The following is a 12,261-nucleotide window of genomic DNA, read 5'->3' as shown; positions in this document are numbered from 1 at the left end:
ATGCAATTTCATATTATTTATAATAATAGCAGGGGATATGGAATTGAAGGAGAAATCATGTTTTCATCATTTAAAAAAATCTACTGCCCTGCCTTATAGCTGAGGAACACTGCTGGAGGTGAAACAGATTGAAGGTAGAATGGGAGGTAGCAATTACTACAACCCAATATAGAAAATGATTCCCAGAATGCTAGAAACTGAGGGAAGAGCATCCCAACCAGGACACTTACAACAGAGTGGAAAGCACCTTCAAACAGCCTGATCTTCCTACCCTCTATTTTGACAAGTAGCTGTTCTCATGTAAAAATTAGCATAAAGGTGAAAAGGAAAAGCAAGCCCCTTAAACATGCATACTGCCTCATCTCCAACTACATTAAGGAAAGACAAAAGTTGAAGAAAAAGGTGAGAAATTACCTTAGAAAAAGTGGTAAAGTTTAGATAAATAGAATTCTTTTGATTCTTAAAGAAATGATAATAACATGATCTCTAAAAAGGAGATCAAGAGAGATTTTAAGCCAATATAAATTTATAAGACAATGATGTAAACCAACTGGCAGAATTTGAGATAAAAAAGATTAAAAATAAAAGAGATGAGATGTTGCCCTGGCTGGCTGCTCAGTGATTAGAGTGCTGGCCTGCGCAACGAAGGGTCGCAGGTTTGATTCCCAGTCAAGGGCAAGTATCTGGGTTGCAGATTTGATTCACCACATAGTTGGGATGCATGTGGGAGGCAATCAATCAATGTGTCTTAATGTTTCTCTCTTTCTCCTTCTCTCCCTCCATTCTGCTCTCCAAAAATCAATGAGAAAAATATTCTCTAGTGAGGACTATCAAAATAAAATAAAATATATAAAAGAAATGAAAGCCTGATTAGTCATAATAAAAATAGAATAAACACAATGAGAAATATCTTAGTTACCTTGAAAAGTATAAAAACAAGTACCATGATAAAAAAAAAAACTACCTGAGAGATGATAGATATGAAAGACAAAAAGTGATATACATATACATAATTTGTATTCTATTGTTTAAATCACCCAGTCTGTGGTACTTTGTTCCATCAGCCTTTGTGTAAACTAATACAAGTATCAAGCAGTTGTTTTGTTTTTGTTAATTCTTATCCAAGGACACTTTCCCATTGGTTTTTAGAGAGTGTAAAGGAGGGGGAGAGAGAGAGAAACACTGATCTGAGAGAGACACATCGATTGGTTGCCTCCTGCATGTGCCCTGATCAGGGCCAGGGATCAAGCCTGCAAGGGAGGTACCGTATGTGCCAGTGACGGGAATCTAACTAGGGACCCATCAGTCTATAAGCCAATGCTCTATCCACTGAGCAAAACCAGCTAGGGCTCAGCAGTTCTCTTATAGCTAGTCTTATTTCTTTCCAATTTATAGACAAAAACATGTTGAACAAGAATGTAAGAACTCAAAGAACATAGCATCCATGTGCCTTCTTTAATAAAGAGTACTTGCAGATGCAATCAAACAAGTGATAAATGTAGGATGAGATGAAGAATGAAGAAATCCCAGTAAAGGTATTTTTTAGTAATCCTTAAGATCCATCTGTGCAATTTATTGTTCAAGAACAAAATTATAATGTTATAAGCGTTAGCAATATGAAAATAATACAAAACATTTAAATTGGGAGGTGGGTGCTAACTTTCTAATCTTTCACAACACTGATTTAAAACATGCATGTACAGTTAGTTCCTGGAAAATATATGGTAAGATTATTAGTAGTGGTTTTAAAACATGCATGTACAGTTAGTTCCTGGAAAATATATGGTAAGGTTATTAGTAATGGTTCAAAAATATAATTTAAAGACATGCAGTCACCATCTATAGTTATAAAATAAATTTGACTTACATTTTTGAAGGAAGAATTTTTAAAATATTGTTTCTTGACTTAATTTTTATGTGATTTTAATTGACAGAATGTTAGCAACAATATAAATTAGACAAATCAGAAGCAGTGTTTGGTATCTTACTCTTTAAAGGAGATCGAGTCAGGAATGAGCCTAGTAAAGTGAACAGTTGATTTGAGAAATTATTCTGAACTAATTAGTGAAGAAATCTAAGATGAAGTATTCTTAGGTATAAAAAAGTGAAAAATAAAATATGCAGCTTCAATGAAGGTCTTGAACAAATACTTTTAGAAAAGAAAAAGAAATAAATGTAAGATAAGGTAGTAGAGATAAATTACTTGGAGACTATTACGTACTTCTGGAATGGAAGCTTCCATCAGAGACAGCGGAGGAGGAACACATCCTCCATCTTGTGCAATTTCCACTGGTTGATAAAAAACCTCAGACGGTTGTAGGTATAGGAACGGAGCAGAAGAGACAGGAGACTGAAACACAAAACCATAGTTTCAATTCAAATATGATTAGTTATTTCATTTAAACCAAATGATTTACCCAACCGATGAGAGAGAAATTTGTTTCATATTTTCCTGAAGTTCTTTTTCAGGGATAGCTTAGAAATATCCCAGCAACAAATTAGGAACTCTGGGTTTATAAATTCTAGTTGTGTAGATATCATTAAAAAACTATTACGAGTAAGGACTATAAGTTCTTAGAGCTTCAGAACCTCATCTATAAACTCAGATAATTATATTAAGATCACTACTAAAGGTTGTAATAATATAGCTGATGGTATTTAAACGATCATAAACATCTATTCTCAGCTTTGTGACTTCTCATAGAGGTGGAAAAATGTAAAAGATGAAACCATCTTTTGGTGGGATACTATTTGTTATCAAAGTTGGGAGATGGAATACTTATTTGAGAGCACAGGTCAAACGAGCAAAATCTGAAGGCTAGAAAAATGTTAAAATTTCCAATAATACTAAAATAAAAGTAATTTTTCATGTTTTTGCAACACTCATTTATAAAATGCTTTCACTTACATAGTCTCATTTGATCTTTACAAAAATCATGTGAGAAAAATTGCAAAGGGATAGTAGTCTCATTATTTTTATTTCACAAATGAGGAAGCGGAGAAATACAGTGATTAAGTTAACTGCCAAAGGTATCACAGTTAATAAATAAGAGAGGGTCTCTAACCTAGTTCTCCTGATTTTAATATTCATGCAGTATTCACAAAAGCACAGTGAAGAAAGTTAATATTTACCTGAGGAACACTCCACTGCCACTGACCTGGTAGACACTGTGCAGGTGCCTAAATGAAAGAAAAAAGACCCCACAGATAATAAACAAGGGTTAAAACTGGATTATCTACATGCCAAAGAATGGACCCCTATATCTCAAACTATAAACAAAAATTAACTCAGAATGGATCCAAGACCAAAATTAAGACCTAGAACTATAAAACTATTACAAAAAGATTTTGAATCAAGCAAATTTTAAAATTATGACATCAAAGCACAAGCAACAAAGCAAGAAAAGAAAAACAATAAACTGAACTTCATAAAAATTAAAATCAATGATGTGTTGGCAAGGATGTGAAGACATTATATAAATTGCTGGTAGGAATGTAAAATGGTACAGCCTTTTTGGTAAACAGTATGACACCAAAAAGTTAAATACAGAGATACCATATAAACTCAGTAATTTGACTTTGAGGTGGTAAGACCTAAGAGAAATGAAAACATGGCTGCACAACTTGTACACAAATGTTCATAGCAGCATTATTTACAACAGTCCCCAAATTAAAAACCCCCCACACAAACCCAAATGTCCATCATCTGATGGATAGATAAAATGTAATATATCTATATAATGGAATATTATTCAGCCATAAAAAGGAATGAAATACTGATACATGCTACCACATGGACAAATCCTGAAAACATTATGTTAGGTGAAAGAATAATCACAAAAGATCACATTTAAAAAATTTATTTTGGGGGTATCAAATGATATATTTATTTTGAATGTTGATATTTGAAGGAGTAAAATATTTTTAAAGAAGATCCTTTAAAATTTTATTGTTTCAAGTATTACATGTAGTAGTACATTTATCTCCTTTTTCCCTCCATTGACCTTCCCCCAGCCTCCCCTACCCCCTGTTGCATGCCCTCATCCCATCCCCATCCCCTGCCCAGTGTCTTGTGTCCATTGGTCATGCTTATATGCATGCACACAAGTCCTTTGGTTGATCTCTTTCCTTCCCTTTCCAACACTCCCCAGCCTCCCCACTGTAATTTGACAGCCTGTTCCATGTTTTACTCTGTATCTTTTTGTTCATTAAGTTATAGTTTTATTTTCTATAAACAAGTGAGATCATGTGATACTTTTCTTTCATTGCCTGCCTTATTTCACTTAGCATAATGCTTTCCAGTTCTATCCATGCTGCTGCAAATGGTAAGAATTCCTTCTTTTTTTATAGCAGTGTAGTATTCCATTATGTAGATGTACCACAGTTTTCTAATCCACTAATCTGCTGATGGGCATTTAGGCTGTTTCCAGATCTTAGCTATGGTGAATTGTGCTACTATGAACATAGGGGTGCATATATCCTTTCTGATTGGTGTTTCTAGTTCCTTGGGCTATATTCCTAGAAGTGGGATCACTGGGTCAAATGGAAGTTCCATTTTTAGTTTTTTGAGGAAACTTCATACTGTTCTCCATAGTGGCTGCACCAGGCTGCATTCCCACCAGCAGTGCAAAGGAGTTCCTTTTTAACCACATCCTGGCCAGCACTTGTAATTTGTTGATGACAGCCATTCTGACAGGTGTGAGATGGTACCTCATTGCCGTTTTGATTTGCATCTCTTGGATAATTAGTGACTTTGAGCATGTTTTCATATGTCTCTTGGCTTTCCTTCTGTCTTCTTTCAAGAAGAATCTATTTAGGTCTGTTGCTATTTTTTTATTGGATCATTTATCTTCCTTTTATTAACTTGTATGAGTCCTCAAAAGATCATTTAAAAAATGTATTTTTATTGATTTCAGAGAGGAAAGGTTTAAGAAAATATTTTAATAAAAATATTTGAAATAAAATGATTTATATATAGATTTGTTAGATAAATGAAATCACTATTTATGAAGTGAGAAACACAAAGGAGATATAACCTGACTAAACCATGAATTACCTGATCTGATTAGCAAAAATTCATAAAGCTATAAATCTTGTATTTGTAAAAAGAAAGGGTAAAATTTATAAAAATGGTCCTTTCCAAAAAAAGAAATAGGTGAAGTGAAATTATTTGCTATATTGTAAAATATATTATAAACTGATACCAAAATCTTTCCTAAGTATATGAAGGCAAAATACTTTGTTTTATACCTGCAAGTAGAAAACCAGAGTTAAAGTATAAAATTAAGTCGCATTAGAAAATTTCCAGAATACGTCTGCTATGTCAAGTGAGCTAGAGCTGTATGTTGATCAATAAAGGAGCTGGTTCAATATGGTGCAAGCAGAGAGTGACTTTACTTTTTCACCCTCCAATTTAAAAGCATTGAACTGAGCTAGTCTTCCTTCCCTTAGGTAAAAATTAGGACATGTCACTTTTGGGTGTGGTTGAACCCAAATGCTGACTCTTTAGTTAGGAACTTTTAACTCCAGAGAGACCACTCTGGCCCCGGATTCTAGAAGTTTACACAGATTATTTCTCTACTAAGGTAATTTCTCTATAGAGTTGTTTTTTTTTTTGCAAGAGTTTCTTCTGTGAGGTTCACACCTTGCTCTTGGGAAACTAGCCTTTGCTTGCTGTGAGAAGTTTGACTCATTCCCATGCAATTCCCACTGCAGACCTTTTCTCCTGGCTCTGGCTCCCATAGAGCAGTCCAGCTCTTTCTTTGAACTTTTTTAGGAGAGATCCGGTCCAAGTGATACCATCTCACAAATTTCAACGAATATTAAGCTTATTTTTTTCAGAAGTCCTCTTCACTTGGTTGAGGAGAAAGGGAAGTGCCATAGCACTCTTAACTCTTGTCAAGCCTCCTCCTTACTGATCTTCCCTATCAATCTCATCCTTTATGACATTGCTTACTCCTCCTGTAAGCCCCTGTAAGAAACTTCCCCTACCCCCGCACAAAAACACTGCTATCAAGGCTTAACTATCTCTTTAATTATTAGAGTATTTGCATGAGAAAGAATAAAATGAAAGATACAAAAAAAAAAAAAAAAGACTAAAGTGATCAAGAAGGATTTTCTCTGTACTAATGTTTACCTGGTAGTGATATGCAGATTGCTGATAAACAGGCTGAGTTACCATCACAGGGGAACTAGATATAGAACGTGACTATGTGAGAAAGGAAAATGGAAATTATTTTAGACAAAATTCTTTAAAATAGTTTACAATAAAATTTATCTCAAATTGTTACCTAAACCTAGGCAGCTTATAGTTTATTATTGGAAATGTCATTTTCCCAATGGGTAGTCTAACATCCCTCTCACAATCCAGGACTGCTAGCTCCCAAATACTTGCCCTCCTGATTGCCCGTAACCACTTCTGTCTGCCAGCCTGATCACCCCCTCCCCTGCCAGCCTGTTTGCCCTAACTGCCCTCCCCTGCAGGTCTGGTCACCCCTAATTGCCCTCCCCTGCAGGCCTGGTCCCCCCCAACTGCTATCTCCTGCAGGCCTGGGTCTCCCCCCAACTCCCCTTCTTTGAGGTTTGATTGCCCCCAACTGCCCTCCCTTGCGTGCCTGGTCCCTCCCAACTGTCCTCCCCTGCCGGCCATCTTATTTCCACCTGGGGGCAGCCATCTTGTGTGTTGGAGTGATGGTCAATTTGCATATTACTCTTTTATTAGATAGATACCTAGTGCACAGGTGGGGGCCAGCAGGTTTGCCCTGAAGAGTGTCCCGGATCAGGGTGGGGGTTCCCTTAGGGTATAGAGTGGCCTAGTGAGGGGCTTGTGGTGGTTTGCAGGCCAGCCATGCCCCCCAGTGACCCAAGCGGAGGCCCTAGTATCTGGGTTTATTTATCTTACATAACTGAAATTTTGTAGACTTGAGTGGAGCCAAGCCTCCTGCTCATTCTGTGGCCACAGCCATTTTTGTTGGGATTTATCTTCCATAACTTAAACTTTGTAGTAGAGGCCAAGGCAGGCCAGGGCTGTAAGATTGGCTTCCTCCATTGCCAGGGGCAACTCAAGCCTCCTGCTCTCTGCAGCTATGTGGCTGCTGCCATTTTTGTTGGGATTTATTTATCTTCTATAATTGAAACTTTGTAGCCTTGAGTGTAGGCCTGGGCCAGCCAGAGTGTCAAGGAAGCTTGGTTTCCTCCATTGTCCGGGGAAGCCCAAGCTTCCTGCTTGCTCTGTGGCTGCAGTGATCTTGGTTGGGTTAATTTGCATATTCACTCCTGACTGGCTGGTGGGCATGGCTTGTGGGTGGAGTGATGGTTAATTTGCATATACTCTTATTAGATAGGATATAGATTTGTACTTGTCTATGGTTGACACTTTTTAGAAATAAAATACTTTAAAAATTTATGTACTAGATGGAAACCCTTCTAAAACAAAGTTACTTACAGGCCAAGGTGGCGGGACAGAAGTTACCTCTGGAGTATGAAAATAAGCAACACCATTATGATAAGTGTAAGGATATCCAGTTGAAGTTGTTAGGTACATTGTTCCAGCTGCTGGCATTATACTGGAACCTAAAGTAAAGATTACATAATAATAATTAAAATGCTAAATTTAACTTTAAACACTGTAATTTCTCAACACTGGAAAACGTTTATCTTAATACACCTATACAGTTATAGTAAAAATTGAATGTTATGTTTTTAATTCCATATGTTAAAATATCTTTGAAGTATAAATTTTCAAACTTACTACCTTAAAACTTTTATTAGCTTAAGGTGCATAAAAAAGAAAAAAGTTTAATAAGGAATACTAAAATTTCACTAATTCAGATTTTAATGTCAGTAAAATTAAACACAAAGTTAACAAATAGATTAGCAAAGTAATTATTTTACAATGTAAATTATATGTATTTTATTTACTATACAGTCACTGTAGTCAAGTTCCTAAGACTTTAGTAAGACCATTTATTTGTAAAAGCCCAGTGAAGTTGGAGGATATTCTAGAAGACATTCTGGAAGACATTTTGGTTCCACCCTGCAAATTCTAAATTGATAAATACCAAATCAAAATTAAACTCTATATCTGTTAACTTCTAAGTCAAAAACAGAACAGTCCAAATAAACACAACCTATTAATTTGTCAACAGATGTATAATAAGTACCTAACGTCTTAAACATTTCAACAGACACTAGGACAGACATAAAGAGTAAGAAAATTTAGTTACTAATTTTATGTGACATTGCTCCTTTTAGCTGAAGACTTTGTTAGAGATTTTAATAAAAATTATAACTAAAATCTATAAAGAGGCCCAATTTAATAAATGGGAAGAGTGAGAAAAAAAAAGAGAAGAGTTGAAAGCATTATAGAAATTTGAGGAAGGCACATAATTTGGACAATTCTTAAGCTTTTGGGACTGTTCCTTTTGATAATTTTGACATGTGGTTGGGTTATAGAACATATATAACCACAGTTTCTGACATTAGGTCTATATTTTAACTTTTAGTACTTTCACTATAATTTTAAGTTACTTTTCTAATTAGAAAATTTTCTAGTTAGTAATTCTAAATTACTTTTGAAATTTTAAATATATTTAAATATATTTTAATGATGTTCTACCAAAAGTTTAATATTAAAAAAAAAAGAACTATGTAAAAATATTGAAAAATACACTGGGTGTTAATACATACGAGGGATCCCTACTTGCTGTTTTCTTATTGCTGGACCAATGTTTAGTTTCTTATCCTTATAATTCAGTTTTTCAGCCTAAAAAAAAAAAAAATAATAATTTTATTCTTTTGGTACTATTGTTTATAACAATTAAGGAAAACTAGTAAGAAACACTTTACTTATTAAAAAAAACCCCATATTTTTATTGATTTCAGAGAGGAAGAGAGACAGAAACATCAATGATAGAGAATCATCTATTGGCTCCATCCTGCACACCCCACACTGGGGATGGAGCCTGCAACCCAGGCAGAGGCCCTGACTGGGAATTGAACCGCGACCTCCTGATTCATAGGCCAATGCTCAACCACTGAGCTATGCCAGCCAGGCAGTAAGAAACAGTTTAAAATTCAGATTATAACATTCTTTGATGATAGCAAATTATAGTGGAAAGGATAAAGTTTTTGGATTTAAACGGATCGAGGTCCGAATCTAGTGCTTTGATCCTAATTCCTCATCTGAAATAAAGTCTATCATCTATTCATGGATTTGGGAATTAATCTATTCATTAAAATTTATTTATAATTCCAAAATCAATACTCATGGCAATTTAGCAGTTATTAGTTGGCAATAGCAGAGGTGAAAAATGTGAATTGTCTGACACACATGGTTCCAGTTGAGATCAAAGAAGGCGACACTGTCTTATTTCAGCTTTTATACTGTAAACAAGTGTCCTTTTTGTGGTCTATATGGGGCCATGTGTTTTGCATTTTTGTCTTTATGTTGGGGATTCTGCTACTTAAAATGGCCTTTGAGTGGTGCTGAGGTGCTGGTCAGTGTTCTTAGGCGTAAGAAGGCTGTCATGTGCCTTAGGGAGGAGAGGTAGACTTAATTCAGGCATGAGCTGCAGTGCTGTGGTCCATGAAATCAATTTTAATGAATCAATAATAAATACTAAGTATGTCTTTAAACAGAAACACATAAAATAAAGTTATGTATTGATTGGTTGATGAAAATATTGTGGGCAGAAGCTTGTGGGAATCTAGCCGTATACAACTTCTAGAAACATCACTTCAATATTTGTTAATTCAGTATTTATGGTGACTTTATAGAACACTGGTACTATAAACAAGGAGAACTGAGAACGTATCATTTAATATACAACTCAAAAACTATTTTTTCTAAAAAATTAAATGTCACAATTGCCAAATTTAAGTTATTACCTCAAATTATAGGCTACAGATTTTTTTTTTTATATGAATGTTCTTAGTTCATATAAAGATTTTCATAGGAGGGGAAATAATCAAAGATAATATCATTCTATTATAGAAAACCATATGTATAGTGTTTTTTAGGAATTTAAAGTGCTATTAACACTTAGAAAATATATACACTTACATTCTTACCTTAAGCAAATAAAGTAAAAAATTAGATTACAACTCTATAACCATACTCATGTAATGATTTGATTTTTTTCCCTGCAGATAAAATTTATCTTTAATACTTTTTAAAAATTAATTCAATATTTTGTAGGCTAATGTCAATCTTAAGATGCAAATAAGTTAAAAAAAATTTAGCAACTGATCATTGTACTAGTACTGTACTATTAAAATAAACACCACAAAGAATTATTTTGAAAGAAATTCCAAAAAGAAAGTTAAAATATCTTACCTCTTGTAAAATTTTTTGGGCATCTTCTTGTGTCTCAAAAGTGACGAAACCATACCTAAATAAATGAATTATTTTCTTAGAACATTACTTTAGAGTTATATTAAAAATTAAAAACAAATTTATTTTTTAAGAATGGGCTATTATAGGAGTGAACATTTTTCTATGGTGCATGAGCATAAAAAACTTAGGAGAATTTTTACAGGATAGTGAAACTTAACACTATCACTTCCTCTTAAAGTCAGGGGACTAAAAGAAAAAAACTCAGGAATCTTGAAATAGTTTCAGATCTGAACTGTGTAAGACAGAAGAGCATGAGAGATATATGTTTTGGCTTACAAATTAGGATGCAATAAATTTCAGCCCAGAGCAATAATCTGTTTTTAAAATAATAGAGGTTTGGCTTTAATAGAAAAATATTTTTAATTAAAAAATTTCAACACAAATAAACTTTTACATTGGTAAATGAGTATACAAATATATTAATTACTATTATGAGCATATATAAACTGATAACACAATTATGTATTTCCTAATCAAATTAAACTAGAAGTAGGTACAATGCAGACTTTACACCTACTTTTATTTATTTATTTATTTTTTAAAATATATTTTATTGATTTTTTACAGAGAGGAAGGGAGAGAGCTAGAGAGCTAGAAACGTCGATGAGAGAGAAACATTGACCAGCTGCCTCTTGCACACCCCCTACTGGGGATGTGCCCGCAACCAATGTTCATGCCCTTGACCGGAATCGAACCTGGGACCCTTCAGTCTGCAGGCCAATGCTCTACCACTGAGCCAAACCGGCTTCGCCACACCTACTTTTCATATATAATTGTTACTTTCAGAATATAATTCATATAACATTCAAGATAAAAATACATGTTCAAAAAAAGCCAAAATAGTCAGACAAAAAGAAATAAAAAGTATATCCCTCTAAAATGTAATTTCTATTTAGATAACTTAAGGAAACTTTTTTGAGTAGTATTATGTTTCTTATTTTCTTAATTACTGTATAATTTTTTTTAACAAAGGAATTTCTCTTTTTTATTTGGCTAAACATTAAACAAGGGTTAAGAAAATATTCTTACACTGAATTTTTTGGTAGATCATATACACCAACCAGGGAAAAAAAAGCATAAAATAGTTTATATGTATTTCTATGTGATTATCCTAAAAGGCTAATATACAAATCAACCAAATGGCAGAATGATCGATTACTATGATGCACATTGACCACCAGGGGGCAGACTCTCAATGCAGGATGCCCCCTGGGTCAGTGCACTCCCACAGGGGCAAGACTGCTCAGTCAGAATCTGGGCTCATGGCTGGTGAGTGCAGTTGTGGTGGCTGGTGCTATCAGTTGGACATACACCAAGGTCTCCCCTGACTGTGGACTATGAGAGGGCACAGATCAGGCTGAGGGACTTCCCCCTTGCAAGTGTATGAATTTCATGCACCAGGCATATGTCAATGATAAAAAAGAATATTACTGAAATAAAATACTGCCAATTCTATAAGCTAAACAAAAGATATACAATCTCATTTTTATCCTAAGACTAGAGGCTTGGTGCACAAAGTTTGTACACTCAGTGGGATGGGGTTGTTCCTCAGCCCAGCCTGCAGCCTCTAGCAGTCTGGGACCTCTCGCTCCTTACTGCTCACTGCTCCTTAATGCTTGGCTTGCTGCTCGTTAGTGTTGCTGCAGAAGCAGGAGGGGCTCCCACTACCACTGCTGCGCTTGCCAACCCTGAGCCTGGCTTCTGCCTGGGTGGCACTCCCCCTATGGGAGTGCACTGACTACCAGGGAGCAGCTCCTGCATTGAGTATTTGCCTCCTGGTGGTCAATGTGCCTCATAGAGACCAGTCAGTCTGCTGTAACTGTTGCTTAGGCTTTTATTATATAAATCATTCATCAGTCTGAGGA

At 35.1% G+C, this 12,261-nt stretch overlaps 1 protein-coding gene across 1 annotated transcript in view; it reads right to left on the bottom strand.

The window, feature by feature from the left end:
- The window catches only part of BOLL (boule homolog, RNA binding protein), a 35,742-nt gene that overhangs the window by 14,431 nt on the left and 9,050 nt on the right, over window positions 1–12,261 (bottom strand). The window contains exons 4-9 of the mRNA XM_036422144.2: window positions 10,337–10,391; window positions 8,689–8,764; window positions 7,445–7,572; window positions 6,137–6,208; window positions 3,133–3,180; window positions 2,222–2,350 (exon numbers count right to left, since the gene is read on the bottom strand). Of these exons, the coding sequence (XP_036278037.1) occupies window positions 2,222–2,350; window positions 3,133–3,180; window positions 6,137–6,208; window positions 7,445–7,572; window positions 8,689–8,764; window positions 10,337–10,391 (508 nt within the window). The remainder of the gene's footprint in view (window positions 1–2,221; window positions 2,351–3,132; window positions 3,181–6,136; window positions 6,209–7,444; window positions 7,573–8,688; window positions 8,765–10,336; window positions 10,392–12,261) is intronic.

This window comes from Pipistrellus kuhlii, unplaced genomic scaffold (assembly GCF_014108245.1).
Source record: "Pipistrellus kuhlii isolate mPipKuh1 unplaced genomic scaffold, mPipKuh1.p scaffold_m20_p_7, whole genome shotgun sequence".
In the NCBI taxonomy this organism is placed as follows: domain Eukaryota; kingdom Metazoa; phylum Chordata; class Mammalia; order Chiroptera; family Vespertilionidae; genus Pipistrellus; species Pipistrellus kuhlii.
This window is presented reverse-complemented; position numbering and strand designations above follow the sequence as displayed.